Consider the following 20151-nt stretch of genomic DNA (forward strand, 5'->3'; position numbering starts at 1 on the left):
CATCCTTCTCCCTCGGAGCTCCCGCTGGTTTTAAACTGCTGGCTTTGTGGTTTGCAGCCCCACTAGTCATCCTGAAAACCCGAATTCAACAAAAATATCCAAATGGGAAGCCATTGTTTCTCACCATACCTCCATCTAGGTCTGTGGACTTCTGAAGGTGGTGTTCCCACCTCTCAAATTACTCCCTAACAAATTCTCCGCTGTTAGATTTACAACATGTCAGAGGCAGTTGGGGCATCTCGAGGGCATGTTCCTTTTAAATACCTTTTGGGTGTTGTAAACAAAAAGAAGTCTGAAGGGGCAAGATCAATAAGGTGGGTAGGGCCAGGGTTCCTCAATGAAATTCTCACGGGAACGCATGGCTGCTCTTGAAGGATGAGCAGGTGCCTTGTCCTGATGGAAAACAATTTCTCAACACAATGTTCCCAACTGTTTCCTCACTAATACAATTTTCCATTTTCTTAAACCGTCTTCATTATAAGTTCCGGTAATTATCCTGTGTCCTTCAAGGAAACATGTCAATTTTTCCGTGGGAGTCCCCCCCAAAAAGCAGTTTCCGTAATTTCGGAGCTGACTTCCCGGCTTTGCAGTTAGCCCAGCAGGGCCCCTTAGAAGCCACTGACTTGGTTGGCCCCTGCTCTCTAGATAGTATTAGTAAATCCAAGATTTGTCCTCAGTTAGGATTCATCTTGTAAAATCCTCCTCCTTAGCTTCGATCTTGCTGCAAGGACTGATAATTGCAGTATGGTTTTGCCATCCATTCAGTCACAGGCTGCACCATGAAAATGCTGAGGCTTGCAGGAGTCTAGCTTCAGTGACTCCCTCGTCAATGGCGATTCTATAGAACACCCCCCGTTTGTGGACTTCAGTTACAGGTTTTTCATTTGTTGAGGTTGGTGGTCTTCCCTGCCTTGGCTTATTTTTTGAGATCTTCCTGACCTTCCTTCAAAATGATGGATTCATCTAAAAACGCCACAAAGCTTCGGTGATAGCTGTAGGAAATACTATGGTAGGGACAGGGGAGAAGAGGCTGGGCATAGCTGACCTCTGCTGGCTTCCCTCTGTCCATGAGGCAGGGCCAGACTTGCCCCCACAGTCCACCCCTCTCTATTCTGACAGCAACCGCTCCTCCCACGCCTCGCTACATCAGTGATGGTTCCAATAATTCATGGCAATGGCCACACAGAACTCACAGGCAATACTGACAATTAAGGGGCTTTATCAGGGAAGCTACTAGGTTACCGCAAGTCAGGATCAGTAAAGAGTAAGGACAAAGTCATTCATCCACAGCAGCACTTCCATCATATGACACCGAGCCTCTTTCTGGTCCTCAGCCTCTCATCTCTTCTCCCTCTGTGGGCCAGGAAGCCAGCCTGCCTGCCACTCTGTCCCACAGTCTCCTGGTCTCAGGCCAGATGAGGCAAAGATGCCCTGTTGTCTCCACGCTGCTCTTTGCGCCCCTGTCACGGCAGCCTCCACCCCTTCAGATGGAGAGCTTGGACACACTCTTCTAGGATTTCTCTCTGTGCCCCAGATGACTCTTACATACTTACGAGTGGCTTTGAAGGAGACATGGTGTTTGTCTTCTGACAACCACACCTCCAAGGAAAACAAAGGATGGTGTCTTAAAGACGCCTCTAAGAAAGCGAAGGGTGTCATTTGGTTCACACCCTCTACTACATCACGGCCATCACCCCACCGCAATCCTGTAGCTGAGGACTCTCTCCAAATGAAACCCTAGCCACAGGCAGAGTCCAGAACTAGGATACATCATATGAAGAATTGTGGCCAGAAAGGACATGAACTGATTGCACCTCGTCTCCACTTGTGTTTTGTTTTAAATTTTCTATTAGCCCTGACCTCAAAATTGGTATTTTTGCTCCCCCTCAGCACAAAAGGATCCTTATTTTTGAAGGCATCCTAACGAGACCTGAGAGAATGTATTACTCGGGGAATTTGTCGGTAGCTGGCCATTGGTCGCAGAGACATGCTTAAATATACTTTGTTTGCCTGTAGGAACTGCAACCCGAGTAGCTATACTTTTTGTTTTTTCCTTCTATATAGCGAAGGAATGATTCTTCCAAGTGTTTTTTGTCACTGCATGTACGTGTGTATGTGTTACGTATTGTTCACACGGTATCTAGGTGCATATTTTCTGTGCTCTGAGAACCTTCCCAACTGCCATGTTTTCCATCTGCTTTAAGACTGTGACCCGCCTCAGACTGAAGGAGGGGTTGTCCTAAAAAGGAAACTGAGCGCTGGTTGCATGAGAGGCCTGAGAGAAAGCTTTAGTCCTGTCTATCCCTCCCTTTTCTGCTTTCATCCTGATGGCCAGAAGCTCACAGAGGTTTGAACTATTGACTTAACTTAGATGCTCACAGAGGAGATCCCACTGAAGTTGTTTGAAAATCTTCCGTGCTTCCTGGGATGTGTTTCCCTTCCTGTAAGTGGAAGGCAGGTTCGGTCTTTCTCAGGCAGAGACCAGCCCTCCTGTGGGATATGTACCGCTGTTGGGGATGTACGTGACTTCTCTCTTTCATGTGTGAGACTTGAAGCACTTGGTTGGGATTTCGGTGGCATGGTTGCCTAGATGAGGGAGAATCAGAATGGTTCTCGTAAACTGTCTCAACGCTTGGATTGAGATACAGTTTACCTGACAAGCAGGTCCATCGCATCCGGATGATAGCTTATTCAAGACATTTGACTCTTGCACAATTCCATTAAGGACCGAGAGAGTTATGGACATCTGAGCACACAGCTACAAATTTAGTTAGCATGCTTCAGACAGTGCAGATTTCTACTCGGTGAGAATGATGGGCAAGGATTACCAGCCACACATTCAAGTTTATTTGCCTCCCCTTGATTGTATATATTACATTTAGCTGTGAAAAAACTTAAACTTTTTGATCATTTTTATGTCTTCTTAGCTGCCTTGAGACGAGTCAGCAAATTAGATGTCTGTGAGTCTTATTAGGCATGCATTTTAGCTCCATTAGCAAATATGAAAAGTGATCTATTTCTCTTGACAGCTTATCTCCATAAAAAGCAATGCTAATGCTGGCTTAAGTCTCTAAAGCCAGCCGCCAGGGGATTTCCCCAGAGATATTACCCCATTTCAAATATGTTTTTTCAGAAGTTTTTAGAAGTGCTATTAATAAATGAACAGTGTTTCTCAAGCAGATATAATTGATAAGACGCCAGGGCAGCAGATCACAGGAACATTGTATGGTACCTGATTGGAGGACCACATCTGGGACCAGGGTGGTGTATTGATTTTTGGTGATAAAGACAAATGTTTCTCCTGCCCCTCCCTAATCTCTTTCAGCTGTTTGAACCCACCGAGTGTGGAAATGGATATGTAGAACCCGGGGAAGAGTGCGATTGTGGTTTCCATGTGGTAGGTATAAGAGACCTCTTCTACTTTCAGAACAGTTCTTATTCAGAACAGGGAGGCAAAAGAATAGCATTAGTGAGAGGCCCCATGTTATCATTCATTGTCATCTTGTCTCCTTTATGGTCTCTCTCATTATTGCTTAGTTCCAGCTCAAATACGTTAATATTAGTCACGTACCTTGGGACTTGTCTAGAAAATCATAGATCCTTCTAATCGAATTATCTACCTCTTAAACTTTTTATAGCATGTAGTCAACTCAGACAAGTTTTTACCAAATCCTGAAGCATTCTTGACATGTTATTTTTATTTATAGTGCTAGATTGGGTAGGAAGAACCTACCTACACCCACTCCCCACTTAACGACTGTCTCATTACCTGACATTTCATGTTCACAACAATGGTAAACGATCTAACATATGACTGTGATGCCTGTTCAGCTCCCTCACCAATGTAGCTCATGTGCGCACGCACACACACGAAGTTCCCATTGCCTAGCATTCCACTGCGCAGGGGAAGAAAGGGTGCGCCGTCTCTAAGCCACGTGGGTTCCAGGCAGGGTTGAGGGTACTGGAGCAAACCCACAAGGACTGGCCACTGTCTGGTGGGTCTTGGGTACCTCCAGTTTAAGATCAAGAGCAGAGGCCAGGCTTGACCCTCGCAGCATCTGAGGAAGCTGTGGACTGCCGGTCTTCATGGGAGATTGAAAGTGGAGGAGGCAGGGCCAATCATCCTGGAAATACAGTGAAGGCAAACAAGGGAAGGGGATCCCAGGAAAGGAGAGGGGAGTGATGCTTGGGCTAACCTGCCTCTTGGAGCTTGGATAGTCTTTCCTCGGTGGTAGAGCTGAATGCCAAGTTCTCTTGAGGGAACGTGAGGGAGGGCAAGCAGCTGCGGCACATGACCTCAGCAGGGACCTGGAAGGATGTCCATGGTACAATGCAGGGTGAGGTGACATGCTGATCCTCCATCTTCGCATTATGCTGATATTTACCCAACAATATTTTCTTTGGAGCCTACCCTTTTGGATAAGTGAGGAGTGAGTATACAGCAGAGCTAATCGGGTGGTGGGAAGTCTGCTAAGGGAGATGCTTAATCTTGACTAGGGAAACCCTCTCCTAGAAAATGGTACATTGCTGAAAACTGTGGCAGATAAAAAAAAAATAAACCTCCAGTTAAGTAATTCTTGATTGAGGACTTCAAAACGTTTGTGGAAAAATTCCATTGTCTTTTCAATCAATCTTTCTATGAACTTTTTGAAACTCCCTGGTGGAAGTCTCCTTGTTTAAGGATTTGTAAGTCACGTGCGGAGACAAGGCTGACTCTGACCCACAGGACAGATCCCTGGCTTGCTCACACCAAGTGTTCTCTCTAGGAATGCTATGCCCTGTGCTGTAAGAAGTGCTCCCTGTCCAATGGCGCCCACTGCAGCGACGGGCCCTGCTGTAACCACACCTCGTGCCTTGTAAGTAGCCGGACACAGTACCGTCTTTCTCTTATTTGCCCCACAAGCCAAATACCTGCATTCTCGAGTCATTGTGGAGGGTGTCAAGGCTTCGTTGGTCGACTGTTGGTATCAGCTTGACCAATGAGTCCACTCCCCTTCTGCGTATCACAATCTTTGCCATGGCGCCATTTAGCATCAGCATCCTATACCTCTCTCCTACAACGGCTCTTAAGACAATGGCCTCATACCACTTCCGAAATGAACATTGAGAGTTGCTCTACGGACAATGATGAAAACCAATGGCAGCTGTTCAGTAGAAGTAGGGTAGTGTTTTTATTTTATAATATGCTAATATAATATTTTAGAATCTGAGCATACAAGTGGTGGTTGTTGTTGCTGTGTGCTCTAGTCCATTGTGACACCTAGCTTGCCTACCGACAAAGCAGAAGGGCACCCCCCCCCCTCCCGCAAGGTACCCGCGAGGGTAGCACTATGTATGGGAGCAGGCTGCCAGGCCTTTCTTCCGTGGAGCAACGGGTGGGTTCTAAACACCAACCTTTCACTTAGCAGCTGAGATAGTTAGTTTATTGTGCCAGCCTGGCCGATAAACACAAGTGGGATTAATTGAAGGGCATAGAAATAAATGGCTCGATGAGCCTCACCTTTCTTGTCTCTCGTTCTTTGATCATCGGACCAATGTGCGGCTGCCTTGCTTGGTCTGTGCCTCAATTTACAGGCTACACTACCTGTGGGATGCCTAGCCTGTGGACTGTGTTGCTGTAAGTTGAGGTCCCTTTAAGACATCTCTGGAGCTGGGGACTGGCGGTTGGTGACCTGGCTCACAGTTGGTTGCTGTGCCGAGATAGCCTAGCTCTCTCTCTACAGAGGACTACCTGGTGGCCCTGAAGACTCAAAGGACTGCCAGTGTTTCACAACTCTCTAACACGTTTGAATTATACTGAGCCATTTGTACTATTTTATAATTTAACGGTTTATTTCTTGTATCATATATCTATCTGTATATAATTTAACTGTTCATTTCTTGTGTTATATATCTATTTATCTTTATAAAATTATTAGCAATCTGGTTTTGTCTCTCTAGAGAACCCTGTCTAACACAGCAGCCAAGTGCTTTAACCGCTGTGCCACCAGGGCCCTTTGTGCACAAAAGCTACTGCTCACATTTTCATATTTGACTATTTAAATTCCCCACGTAGGCGAGGACAAGGAAGTCATATATCTTCGTGTCTACGGACAGTTCAGGAACCTAGTGGATGCAAACATCTTACATTCCTTTGCAAGCCTAAAGGTTGGCAGTTCGAACCTACCCATCAGTACCGTGGGAAGAAAACACGTGGCCATAGGTTCCTGTTAAAACTGTGGCTAAGGAGACCCTAAGGCAGTGGTTCTCAACCTTCCTCATGCCGTGACCCTTTAATACAGTTCATGTTGTGGTGACCCCCCAACCATAAAATTATTGTCGTTGCTGCTTCATCTCTGTAATTCTGCTACTGTTGTGAATCGGGTGACCCCTGTGAAAGGGTCATTCGACCCCCACAGGCTGAGAACCACTGCCCTAAGGAGTGGTTCTTCTCTGTAACGCATGGCGTTGCCACAAGTGAGAAAGAACACGATGACAATGATCACCAACACATCATCACACGCCCTTTACATGTATGAGGGGCCAGAAAAAGTCTGTGGGAAAATTCCATTACCTTTCATTTCCATTTTCCCATGAGGCCTCTAGTTGATTTTTGAAAAGCCATCTTCTTCTTTTTTTTTAAAGTTTTCCTCAGCATTTTTATTAGAGTCAAAACTAGATAATGTACCATAAATGTTTAGTTTTTTTAATTTTTATTTTATTTTATTGGGGGCTCTTAAAGCTCTTATCACAATCCATACATATATCCCTTTTGTCAAACACATCTTTACATATGTTGTCATCATCTTTTTCAAAACATTTTCTTTCTACTTGAGCCCCTGGCATCAGCTCCTCATTTCCCCTCTCCCCCACCCTCCCTCTCCCATGCCCCCTTGATAATTTATAAATTATAATTCTTCTTCTTTTTTTATGTCTTACACCGACTGCCATCTCACCTCACCCACTTTTCTGCTGGCTGAAAAGCCATCTTTTTAAGGCCTCTCCTTCTGATCTATAAAACACCTAGTCATCTTTGTAACCATAAGTACACGATTTGATGATTTTCTTCAGTAACAAAAGGTGTTATACATTATGATAGTCTAGAAGATTTTAGCTTAGATTTTTTTTTTAGCTTAGCTTGAGGTTTTAGCTTTATACTTTCCTCGTGTGTCTTACTAGATTGTAAATAGCTTGAATGTAATGGGCTGTTTCCTTCATCGATTCTATATGGCCTACCCAGACAAATAAAATGCCTCTATGCAGAAGGCATTTGTTCATGTCACTTAGATAACCTATATGAATTCATTAAAATTTGATCTTACATATTTCTCAGAGGAAAGATTAACATTCAGGCTTATAGATTAATTAGGAGAGATTGCAGGTGGGCATCAATCTTTAAAGCGATCTTAAATATTTGTATTGTGGTGTTTTGGTATTTTGTATTAAACCAAACCAGTGTTTCTTCTTTACTAATTGCTAAGGGTTTTTTTTTTCCTCCCTAAAATGATATTTTGAGACAAGGCTTTGAAATCTGAACATTTAATGTCTTGCTTGATGATTCATGTTTTGCGCATCTGGGGCTGTTTATATTCTGCAACTAGCTTGCCAATTCATAAGGAATTTCGTGGTGATTGTGAGATGAGACACGGATTACTAGGGCCTCTGTGCATGCTAACTGCTTGGAATAGTCACACTCGCCCCTAACTCACGACTTTTGATTGGCAGTTTCAGCCTCGAGGATATGACTGCCGGGATGCCGTGAATGGCTGTGACATCACCGAGTACTGCACTGGGGACTCTGGCCAGGTAGAGCAAACTGAGGGCTCGCTGCATAAGCCCGTCTTAAAGTTTCCAATGTGGACTACTTCTGTGAACGTGTTTTGGTTCCATTTATTTTTTATTGTGTTTTGTCTTCTAGTAATTCTGGATGACTTCATCCTAGCATTTTGGGAAAGTGTTGTTCATTGCACGCACTTTCCCGCCATGCTTAGTTCTCTTTATTTGATTTAAATACAAAGAACTGCGTTTCTCCTTCTTGGTCCCACATTTAAACCAGTGTGTGTGCGCTGGTTAACGGTTTGCAAAAGTGTAAAGTCACAACCCCCTTTTAAAACAGAAATTTGAGTGGAAATTAAAAGTAGAAAGCAGGGAAGCAGCCGCGCTGTTCTGAGAGAAACTGGATCCTAAGCCCACCTTCCTCAGCTTCTCCCCACTGCCCTGCTTCAGGGGTCCGAACATTAGGAATCAGGATCAATTCGATGACAGTGAATTGGCAGATAGGCATCATAGCATTATCAGTGTTGTCTTTTAACATCTTTTTTTGTACATAATTATTATTTTTAACTATATCATTGTTTTAAGTTATTATTTGTTAGTCAAATAAAGTCTTAAAAACATTTGGTGATGTCCTACTATGTGTCAACCACTACATGTAGATCCCAATTTACAATGGGATTCTGTTCCAAAGACTCCATTGTTCAACCAATAAATCTAAAGATTGAAAGCCTCAGAGACCCACAGGGGCCGTTCTACGTTGACCTTGAGGGTCACGATGAGTTGGCATTGACTCAATGCCAGTGAGTTTGGTTTCGTTTTCTGCAGTCTTATAGAACTTACATTCTATTTCTATAGACAGACAAATAAGTAAACAGAAATAGCAGCTGGTGACAGATGTTAGACATAAAATACAGCGCTGTGAAAAGAATGTGTGGGTGTGTGGGGTGGGTGGGTGTGGGGGCTTTAGGTCCATCTTTCCAGAGAGTAGCCATTAAGTCGGGACAGGAATGAGATAGGAATGACCCATCCAGAGACAGTGAGTGCAGAGGGGCAGCTAGTTCAGGACCTGGGCTCCATGGCTGGGATTCTGGCGTCTAATGGAAGTGTCTCCAGGAGGGAGGCAGGCGTTAGAGCAGAGGGACTTGTAGGGATGGTAGGGATTTTGGGTCCATGGTAGGGATTTGGGATCTTAACCTACTTTCATTTTCATTCTAGCACTACTCACAAGCATTTCCCTATACGATTAGCATTCTTATAAATATCGTTATTTTATGATCGTGTGAGAGGCCATCCTGTGGGTTATCAGTGCACGTCTATCCCCAGGCAGTGGTGGGCCTTTAGAGCATTGGCAGCTTTTCACTGCTGTCATGAATGTGACAATGGCCATCTTTGTGTGCTTCTAAAAAGGGTTCAGGGTTCGTTCCTAGGGTCGATTGCAAGCAGTGGGATTACCCATCGCCAGCCATGATCGCCTCCAAGGAGCACCCAATAAGGAGAGGAAAGGTGGTGGTCAGAGTAGCACTTTTATTACTGAAAATGACCTGGTTTAAGGCCATGCTTAGCATGAGATCAAAAGGGCCGCCTGTGTATTCCAGCTTGCATTTTTAATAGGTTGCTGACAGAGGCACCTCTCCCTCCAGAGGCGCGGTTTTGCGCTGCTTGTGCCGGTGAAGCCGCTGAGAGTGTGCATGCTCTCTGCAGGTGGACGTGCCCCATGTCAAAGAACGGCAGAATGGAGCCAGAACGCCCAGTTGTTTCTCCCAAGCTTCTCAACCAGTCACCCACCCCCCGGAGCTGGAAATGAGGGCAGGAGCAAAGAGTGGGCAGAGTGAACACCCACATGGAGACCCATCGCTGAGAGCAAACACAGGCGGAGAGAGCAGGAAACGCTCCCCATTAAACTTGTAAAGTTCATGATGTGGACTTTCTGGGGTTCAAGTTGAAGAGACCTGCTCTTAAGGATAGGAGGTCATTCAGTATGCTCAGATGGTTCTTTTGTGATGCTTTAAAACCATGTGTTTCTCAGATTCAGTATATAAACAGGTTTCTTTTCAGTTTGGCTGTGACGCATTGGCAGTCTAAGAATTGTGAGCTGTGATTAGTGACAAGTGCATTCAAAGTCGTGATCTACCCCACTTCATGGAGTTGCACTTTCCGTTTTGTAGACTGATGTTTTTGTACCATCCTACGTGGTTTTGTTTCTGCATATTTCACCTCTTTAGAAGTAATGGTTCCAGTGCATCCTTTAATTCACCAATTGCCATAGAATTTGATGGAAACGATGCTGTTGTTTTCCATGTTCTATACTCAAGCTAGTGTTCAGTGGCCTAATTAAAGAGAAAGTTTCATTTTTGTCTCATGTGCCTACACTGAAAATTATCTTGATAAATCCATTTCACAGTGGCATGTTGGCATAGTAGTTTCTTATATTAACAATTTCTCAATATGACCAGAAAGAGCCTGGAATAGATAGTTGGAGCAGAGGTAGCTAGCACCCAACTCTGAATACTCCTTGACTGCCCCAGAGACAGTGAACTTTGAGTTCCCTGGAGACTAACAATGATTGATTGTTGAACTGGGATCACTGATAATCCCGCATCTCCAAGACTCAGTATCTACAGGCAACATTCTGACTTGACCTCGTCAAGAAGCTTCCACTTAATTGTAGCATTAGCATTTATTGCTGCCTCTAGGATGCTTTTTAAATTCATATTTTAGAACAGAATTGAAAAATAGGCACTTGAGGAAAATCCTCAGCAGATGATTTTGGATGATACACGGAAGGTACCTTTGAAAGATGTGGGAGATGGTTTCGTTAGCGCTATGAAAAGTCTCCTAATGGGTGGAATACCCAGAATCCATTAAAACAAGCACCGTTAGCTCCTGTTACAGTATTGGAGCATGACTCCAGTGACCCATTTTGCACAGTATAAAACCAAGGGCTGGGATGGTATTGAGAGGCTGAATCCAGCATAAAGTGCAGGTCAGGGAACGTACTCTTCTATCTTCAACGCCTTCAGAGAATGCAAGACATTGCATGCGTTCCCTTGTTACACCTTGCAGTGATCAATAACCAAACCTAGAAACATATTGTTTAGAAATCTTCTCTCATGTGGCTATGATGGTTTATAATAGGAGTTTTGTTGTTGTTTTTGTTTGCTGTGTGTGTTTCACAAAGAATTTTTGAGGTAAATTCCTTGAAGTGGAATATACCTACTGCCAGCTATTTTGGCTTCCAAGGCCCCCATTAAAGAAAGTAAATTTGGGGGTTAAAGTACCATGTTTATTACTGAAATGGCCATGTGTTATTTTTCTTCCTGAAACATCACAAAAGTGAAATATGAAAAATTTACATAAGACCCTGATGTACTTGTCCTATTAGCAGCATTTCTGTTTATGATGATGGTTTTGTTTTGGGAAAAGTGAATAATTATTACTAGTTACTATAGGTGTAGAAGGAGCCTTGGGGAGGTTATTCCTTGGGCTACCAACCTCAAGGACAGCAGTTTGAATCTACCAGCCATGCTGATGGAGAAAGATGAGGCTTTCTAGTCCTGTAAAGAGTTAGCATCTCAGAAACCACAGGGGCCGTTCCACTCTGTTATTTCGGGTCACTGTGATCAGAAAGGAATGGACGGCATGGAGTTTGGCTAGGGATAGGTGAAGACTATCTTCATCGCATCTGTAGCTCGTGTTTACATTTTCCTAGTTGCTTTTAACATAGTAGCAGACCCCTAGGCCTCATCTCTTTTTTTGTGTGTGTGTGGCTCTTTTCAGTGTGTAAATTAGGTGCAAACAGTAAAGAAAAAAAATAACTTACTCTGGTAACTTTTGGGGAAAATAATGTGTGCTTTTAAAACATGGTATCACAAGTGGAGCTACAAAAGGAAATCACCATTGTTCCACAAATTGTTCTAGTAACAAGCCTGTGGTTTGAGGAAGGCAGAAGGAGAGTGGAGGTACAGCATTCACTCTGAGTGGAAAGGCAGAAGTTTGATAGTGCTTTTCAGTGAAGTAGGTATGGTAAATATCTATATCGATTAAAACACAAAACCACTGTAGCCGAGGGTCATGGGTGTTGACGCAGATTTAACGTTTGCATCGAGCTGGGACAGGTCTTCGGAGTTAGTTCCTGAATGTGTCCACTCCTGAATGTGTCCACTCCTGAATGTGTCCACTCCTACATGACCAGCAGGTGCGTTTCTGGCATTGTCCATTTCCATACATCTACTTTAAACTCTGTAGGCAAATGAATTTGATTTGTTAGACCTCCTTGTGATAAACGGAAACGTGGAAAAAGCGTCCTCTGCATGGGTCTAATGTATTTGACTGTTTAACAAAGCAGAATTAATTTACCCTATTTTTAAAAATGTGCCTTGTGATATATCCACCATGTTAGCATTTGTACATATTTCCATCATGTGATGCACATGAAGGATCCCTAGCGGTGCTGTGGGCTAGGCATTGAACTGTGAACGCAAGGTGAGTGGCTCAGACTCGTCCGCCTCACCTCGGGAGCAGGATGAGTCCGTCTGCTCCGGTAATGATCTAGAGTCACAGAAATCCAAATAGGGTCTCTGTGAGTCAGAATCAATGCCATGTCAGTGGGTTTAGGTTTATTGTATACCTTATCCACAGGTAGTAATGAATTTGTTGAGGGTTTACTAAAAAGATTGTATTTTTCAGTGCCCACCAAATCTTCATAAGCAAGATGGATACGCATGCAATCAAAATCAGGTATGCTGCGATATATGTTTTAAAGAGTTGTCTATGGGTTCAATATTTTTCTTTTTCATCAATAATATAAAAAAAAACTTGGAAGGGAAATTACAACCCAAACAGCAATAAGTGATCGCAGCGATATTCTAATCCCAAGCTACTTTGTCAAACCAAATATGACCTGGTGATACTTAACTCTGACGATAAGTTGTCCAGGTGGAACTGAAGCAAAGGAGAACCAAGTCTTGGCTGGAGAAATAGGAACCCCATTTGTTGAGATGTGGTCATCTTCCCATAATTTCAACCTGTAGATCTCTTATGAGTAAATATGACAACATGATCAAATGTGCGGGTTTGAGCTCGTTCATTTTGTGTGTAAGCCATGATCTGGCCTAACTAGCCCCACAGAAGAGAAGATTAAAAGTCAGATTGAGATCACCCAGAAATACACCAACTTTTGCTTTCCAGGAATTAAAATGTTGATGCGACTTGCATAGTTGGTCAGTAGAGTATAGCATGTCCAGTGCTACCACTTCAGCAGCGCCTCAGCAGAAAGATGAAAATTTTCTACTCTGAACGATTTACAGCCTCAGACGCACAAAGGGGCACTTCGACTCTGCCCTAGAGGGTCACCAGGAATCAGAACCGACTTGATGGGAGGGCGCTTTTTATGTTGGCTCTAAGGAGCCTTGGCGGCACAATGGGTTACATGTTAGCAGTTTGAAACCACCAGCTGATTCATGGGAAAAAGATGAGGCTTTCTACTCCTGTAAAGACTTACAGTCTCAGAAACCCACAGGGGCAGTTCTACCCTGTCCTACAGGGTCACTATGAGTAGAACTCCACTTCATGGCAGTGAATTTGGCTTGAGTTTAGTGTTGCAGGTGTTAACTCTCAACTGCCAAGGTCCGAGGTTTGAACCACCAAGCCCTCGAGGAGAGAAAGAAGTATCATTTGCTATGGTAAAGATTCTGCCTGAGAGCTCTGGGCAGTTCTTCTCTGTCCTTATCAGTCAGAAATGTTTAGACGACAATGGGGTTTTGAGGCTTTTTTAATTTTATTTGAAAATATTGTCCTATGAGGTCAATGTTCTGAATTTTCAACATGATCCGTGTGTTATTCTTGTGCATCTCTTAAGATGTGTCTGATTCTTTTGAGTCACTACGACAGTCTTTTTTTTAAAAATCATTTTATTAGGGGCTCGTACAACTCTTATCCCAATCCATACACACATCAATTGTGTAAAGCACATTTGTACAGTCATTGCCCTCATCATTCTCAAAACATTTACTCTCCACTTAAATCCCCGGCATTAGGTCCTCATTTTCCCCCTCCCTCCCCGCTCCCTGCTCCCCCCTCCCTCATGAGCCCTTGATGGTTTATAAATTGTTATTTTGACATGACAGTCTTGAAGTGTGGAATTAAAGAAATAAAACGAGGTGCTTGTCCAGAAGGACAGTGAAAGGTCCGCTCAACAGAGAACACGCCGTGGAACGCTGATGCTGTCTCCTCTTGCCGCAGGGCCGCTGCTACAACGGGGAGTGCAGGAGCCGGGACAACCAGTGCCAGTACATCTGGGGAACAAGTAGGTCCCGGGACCACACTCAGGTGTGGCTTCTTGCCCTGTCCGTCTTCTCTGCCTCTCTTAGTGCCAGAAATACCCAGCTAAGCGCGAAGCTGTGTTTTGAGACCAACTTCGAGATGGCTGCTAGATAAATGAAAGTATGAAGCTCTGTCACAAATCCTACAGGAAACAGCGGCTCCAGTCGGACCCTTGGCCAGAGGAAGACATGGACGAGGGTCCTTCTGGGACAGTGGCTATCCACTGGGGCAGAGTGGGTTGAGTTCAGTGGTCACCTTCCTTGCCCCGTCACTTGCACCACTTGCTATGCACCTTAGGAGGATCATTGATCCCACCAGATTAGCTTTGTGCTTTTCTCCCAGGAAAGTGCCAGACTTATTTATTTATTTAGGTAATTTGCTATCTCCAGTTGAAGTGAAGAAGCAAATAGATGACCTCATGCACAGTTAGGGATTCAATACATGGTCATGACATGACTTTTAGTACATTCCATGCAAGGTAACACATACCATTGCTCCCTGCTATTTATGCTGCCTCTCCAGTGAATGTTAGTTCACCAGGGCCAAACTGGAAGAGGGACAAAATTGCTGACTGAGGCTGGGTTACCCTAAATGACGAGCAAGCACACAAAAGAAGAGCAGGGCTCCTGTCAGACAAAGACCGCTGGACTGATAAGAGCGCCACTTGGCACTTCAGTGTTCAAAGAGCAAATAGAGACATGTCTGTCTTTCCAAAAGGTTAAGTATCGAAGCCCAAGTCCCAACCTGGCACCCCAAAGAATAAGACTTTACAATAGTTCCTGATAAAAAACAGGACTAATGATGTTGATTAGCTTTATTATGAACCAAAACAGCACATATGGGAGATCTGTTTACTCAGGAAATGATATACTTTCAGAGCAGATGAATAATATTTCTCTTCATTAATTAAGGAACATTAGAATTATGATTTAATAGTCTTTTAAGGTTAATTCACTGATTGCTAATACAGATGGCCATACCCACTCCCACGTTCCACCTTGCCAACCAGAATTGGAAAGGAGTTTGATTTGGTTTTTCTGCATTAAAAAAAAAAAAAATGTTGTGTGAGCTCTCCCTTGTCTCAGCTTGCCAGCACCACTTGTTACATTTTCAGGAATTTTGCAAAAAATTTTTTTGGCATCGCACTGATACCTTCGAGGCAAGCACAGAATATTTATTTGCTCTGTGGCAAGTGGCAAGTGCTACAAATCAGGATCTTTTTTCTCTCTCTGTCTTTCTGGAGCGTCAGTTGTGAAACATTTAGCAGCATGCTACTAGTGATGGATCACAAAGAGAACTAAAATAAACCTTCCGTCTGCCTGTCTCCCCCAGAGGCTGCAGGGTCTGATAAGTTCTGTTACGAAAAGTTGAACACAGAAGGCACCGAGAAGGGAAACTGCGGGAAGGATGGAGACCGCTGGATCCAGTGCAGCAAACAGTGAGTAGCGAGGGTCCACCCGGTGCAGGCTGAAATGGGCACAGAAGAATTACTGCTGCTTTACAAACATGTCAGACAACTGAAACATGTTAAATAAATTTCTCAAAATCACATTCGTCTGTCCAACATCCACGGAGCTGTGTGCTAAGCAATGGCACACACGTTTTGTACAGTTGTGAGAACTTCTCGCCTGCTGTGTTTTACGTGGTGATGGCTTTAAAGTGACCCCTGGCCAAAAGATGACCACACAGTAGGCTTTCATTTTCTTTATTGTTAGGAAAGACGGTCCTTGAATGGACTGTATACTGAGAGTTTAATAGGCAAAATATATAGATTCTGTAAAAATATTTCTGGGACTATTCAAAGTGAAAGAATACATCTTTGGGATGATTTCATGAGCCTACCACCCTTTGATGTAGTTAGGCATCTAGTAGTTATGTCGGAGACTTGTCTTTTTCTGAAAATCTTCCAACTCAAGCATGTTTGAAAGATGTCTGGTGGCAAAATGGGTGATGTGTGAATGCTTTGCTGTTAGCCCAAGGGTTGGTGGTTCAAAGCCACGCAGTGGTTTTGTGGGAGAACTAGCAAGCAATCTGCTTCTGTCGCATTAACAACCACCACCACCAGACCCAAGCCTTCTGCCCTGGAGCCCATTCTGACGCATAGCGACCCTCCAGAGGGTTTCTGAGATTGAAAATCTTTAATGGGGGGTGGGGAGCCTCCTCGTTAGCCCTCAGAGCAATTGATGGGTTGAACTGACCTTGCAGTTAATAGTTCATTACTTACCAACATCACCAACAGGGCTTCTTTGCCATAGAATCATGACCAAACCCCCCCTGTGGGGCAGACCTCCTCTGTCATATGGGGCTGCTATGGGTTGGAACTGACCCACCAGCACTCAGCAGTAACAGGCAGGTACACGTAGCTGCTGGAGGGACCACTGCCCTGACTTTTGTGCCAATTGATTCCTTGTTTTATTACCCAAGTTTTCATCCCTAAGTCATGTGGTTTGTCCTACCCTGTTGTAACTTTAGACAAAAGCAATCCTAATGTGTGTGTCATTTTGACTTTCTTCTGAAGTTCACATTTTAAAGAATTTTTATGTAGCTGTCTCTGTTCATGTTCATTCGCATGCATATGAATAAACCACGATTTATTTCTGTATTTTATGTTGGTGGACATTTGCCTTGTTTTCACGGTTTGGCCGTTTCCCAACCCTCCTGCTGTAAGCATTCTCTGTGTGTTGGGAACTTCCTCAGAAACATTGTCAACATTTCTGCAAGCTTTCCTAGGACCCATCCTAAAAGACGAACGGCTGTGTCAAAGGGGAGAGTGTATTTTTTAGTTACCAGATGGTGCCACACTCTTTTCCAAAACGCATGCACCGTTACATGCGTGTGTGTCAGCAAGGGTAAGAAAGTCGGGTTGGACCATGTTCTCACCAGTAAGGGGCATCGCCAGACTTCTTGCTTTGATCTATTCTGGCGGGTCGGAACTAGCGCACTGGAGTTGGGTGACTCACTTCACGATGTTGCCAAGACCCCAGACGGCCCTTTCCACCCCCTACTCTGGGCGTTTCCCCTTCCGTGTGTGGGACGCATGACTGGAAGGTGGAAGCAAGGTCCTAGCGTCTAAAGCAGGAAGCCAGAGTAGAACAGCAAGCCTTTACCCAGAGAGCAGAATTCTCCCCAGCAACTCCCTGGCTCGCTTTTTCTCTATCTTCTGCCGGAATTAGACTACAGTGGTTACTTCTCCATTCCGGACGAGGGGGTGGAACATGGCCAGGACCTCTGGTCTAGAAATGGTAGCGCCATGAGGAGTTTGGACATTAGTCATCATTTATCTCTCAGGGCTGAGTACTTTGATGTCGCAGGAATCTGTTAACAAGACAGGCGGGAGGGTCCTAGTCAACACTATCTTCGAAAACTGTTTGTGTTAAGAGGAGAATAATATATTTGAATTGTAAATAACTGTGGACTGAGTAGTTTTGAAGCTCTCAGCTTGATTCTCTGTGCTTTCTCTTTTTAAAAACATGTTCAGTGACGTGTTCTGTGGATTTCTACTCTGTACCAATCTTACTCGAGCACCACGGATTGGTCAACTTCAGGGGGAGATCATTCCCACTTCCTTCTACCATCAAGGCCGAGTGATTGACTGCAGGTACTATGTCCAGTGTTAGAAAGCCGAATGCCCCCCAAGGATCACAAGCTTAGCAAAACCCAAGGGAATTCTTGCTCATTCTCACATGAGGAAAATTAGAGGTTATTATCAATCTCTCATAAGTTGAAGAGTCTTTTTGAAAACAAAGTTGTGTCGTGATTTTCAAATGACCAAAATTTGTTTGATAATTTTACTGGTGAGGGTTTCCCCCCACCCCATGTTAATCTTAAAAGTCAGAATAGAGTTTCTACTGTGTTCAGCGATTAAAGCCCTGAGAATGAAAACTTAGCACTCTTAGAATAGCGTGTGCGTGTTTTATTTTTATGACCAAAAGACCTTGACCTCTACTTTAGATAGCATATATCTGGTGTAGAAGATGGGGAGACCCAGTCAGATATGAAGAATATTTACTGAAATGTTATTTCAATAAGACAAAACATTTTCTATCCAACTGTTTCCTAGTATAAAGTTTTAAGTCCGGGAGTCATATTTTAAAAGTAAGCATAGTGCTCTGTAAAGTCGTCATAATTCTAGGCTGCTGTTTTCCCATTCAGTGGTACCATTATTGTCCAAACACTTCTGAATTCCTCCTGCAGAAGTGTCCTTTAGCTCCCACATCTGTAACTTTTAGTTTCTCCAGAGTGACCAACCTTTATTTTATATGAGTGAATTTAAGATTTAAAACCACATAAGAGCTTATATTTTGGAATTTTTTATTCTTATATGTAATCTAAGAATAATTTTGAAGCAAATTTAGTGAAATGATGGTTCCTTGTAGCACCTAAGCTTCCTTTGGGGATGGATTTAGATGGAGTGTTCCTGTTAAAGCCTATTGTTATTCTAAACTTGTGTGTTTGTAAAGTGAGCAACAAGGCACTCCATTCATAATTAGACATCCATTGTCATTCAAATTCAAGTTGACCCTAACTTTAAAATGTTGGAAGTAAAAAACTCAATAGAAAGAGCGGAGCCATTACTTCCTCTGTCACGGATAATTAAGCTCTCTGAAGTAAGAGTAATAGCTCTCAAAATGTTTGTATTTGTTGTTTTTGCTCAATGTCTTTAAGAAATTATTTGTGACCTGTCTTCTAACACGTAAGAACTTATGACAAGTCTGCTTCTCTTTGTTCTTATACAATCACTCCTCCCCTACTCATGTTGGGTTTTGGAGACAAGTGAGAATTTAGCATTCGTGTTTGAATTTAATAACAAGCACTGTAATAATAGTAATGAAAGTTGAATCCATTTCTTCGATGTGCTCTTTTACTCACAAGTGAGGAAAAGGGAGAAGGGAAAGAAGAGGGGGAGTGCTGGGAGAAATCGTGTGCACTAACAACCTTCTCGGTTTCTTGTGACTTCGAAGAGTAAAGCGTGGTTCTAATGGCTGTGTGACCATTTCCCCCCCTTTTAGTGGTGCTCATGTGGTTTTAGATGATGACACAGATGTGGGCTATGTAGAAGATGGAACCCCATGTGGCCCAGCTATGATGTGTTTAGATCGGAAGTGCCTACAGATTCAGGCCCTGAATATGAGCAGTTGCCCACTTGATTCCAAGGGCAAAGTCTGCTCAGGCCATGGGGTAAGTAGATACCAGTGTTCCACCTCCAGCCTTCATTGTGCCGTGTCTTGAAAGTCCATGGTGATTAGACATTTGGTTCAGCTTTTGTGTTAGTCTGGGTGCTTTAGAGAAACAAATCCACAGAAACTCATGTATAAGAGAGAGTGTTGTGTAGCGGTGAAGTGTGCATCAAGAAAACATCCCAAACCAGTGCTGCCCAAGCCCACAAGTCCAACATTAACCCATTAACCCATATGTCCAACACCAATCCACAAAGTCCTCCTCCATCTCACAAAACAGAGGCAATGATGCCAACTGCAGGAGGAAAGCCAAGTCAGTGAACGTGTAAGCATCTCAGCGCTGGCAGGGGTCTCCACACGGGTGCTGCAGCACCGAGGGCTGCATCGGGGTAGGTCCATGTGGCTTCTTCTCAGGGATATCTTGCAGGAAGTGAGCCTTGTCAGCTGAAGCAGGGAACTGGCTAAGGCAGCTGCACCCTGGTGCTACCATCAGAAAGCAAGAGACCCGAGAACTCCAAAGGTGAGGCTCACGGAGCCATTTATCTCTCTGCCCTTCAATTAACCCCACCTGTGCTTATCAGCCAGGTTGGCACAGTCAACTACCTCAGCTTGCTTGCTGTGTATCGGTGTTGTTAATGTGTGTGTGCTAGGACTATCGCATAGCATGACTTTCTATTCAGAATTGCAGCCATATGTGTGGGTACGTTTTTATTTTTGTTGTTTATCACTGGATAATTACAGTAATAATGTTCTCTAGATGTTTCTTGGCATCTATGAAGCTGAACAAAACTACCTAGATTCCTAAATTAACTGATAAACTGTTGGCTCCATTTGACTACTTCATACAGTTCAATGCAACTTTCTACAATCTTTTTTTATTATTATAAATATATTGTAA

General features: G+C 43.6%; 1 protein-coding gene across 1 annotated transcript in view; it reads left to right on the forward strand.

Annotated features, from left to right (window-relative positions):
• ADAM23 (ADAM metallopeptidase domain 23) overlaps positions 1-20151 on the forward strand; it is a 206917-nt gene that overhangs the window by 164295 nt on the left and 22471 nt on the right. Inside the window, exons 15-23 of the mRNA XM_045296710.1 lie at positions 1854-1962; positions 3326-3397; positions 4767-4856; positions 7705-7785; positions 12442-12492; positions 13996-14059; positions 15409-15514; positions 17555-17674; positions 19086-19254. Coding sequence (XP_045152645.1) covers positions 1854-1962; positions 3326-3397; positions 4767-4856; positions 7705-7785; positions 12442-12492; positions 13996-14059; positions 15409-15514; positions 17555-17674; positions 19086-19254 — 862 coding nt within the window. The remainder of the gene's footprint in view (positions 1-1853; positions 1963-3325; positions 3398-4766; positions 4857-7704; positions 7786-12441; positions 12493-13995; positions 14060-15408; positions 15515-17554; positions 17675-19085; positions 19255-20151) is intronic.

Source organism: Echinops telfairi, unplaced genomic scaffold (assembly GCF_000313985.2).
Source record: "Echinops telfairi isolate 266 unplaced genomic scaffold, ASM31398v2 ScPeMD7_3;HRSCAF=10, whole genome shotgun sequence".
NCBI classification, from domain to species: Eukaryota; Metazoa; Chordata; class Mammalia; order Afrosoricida; family Tenrecidae; genus Echinops; species Echinops telfairi.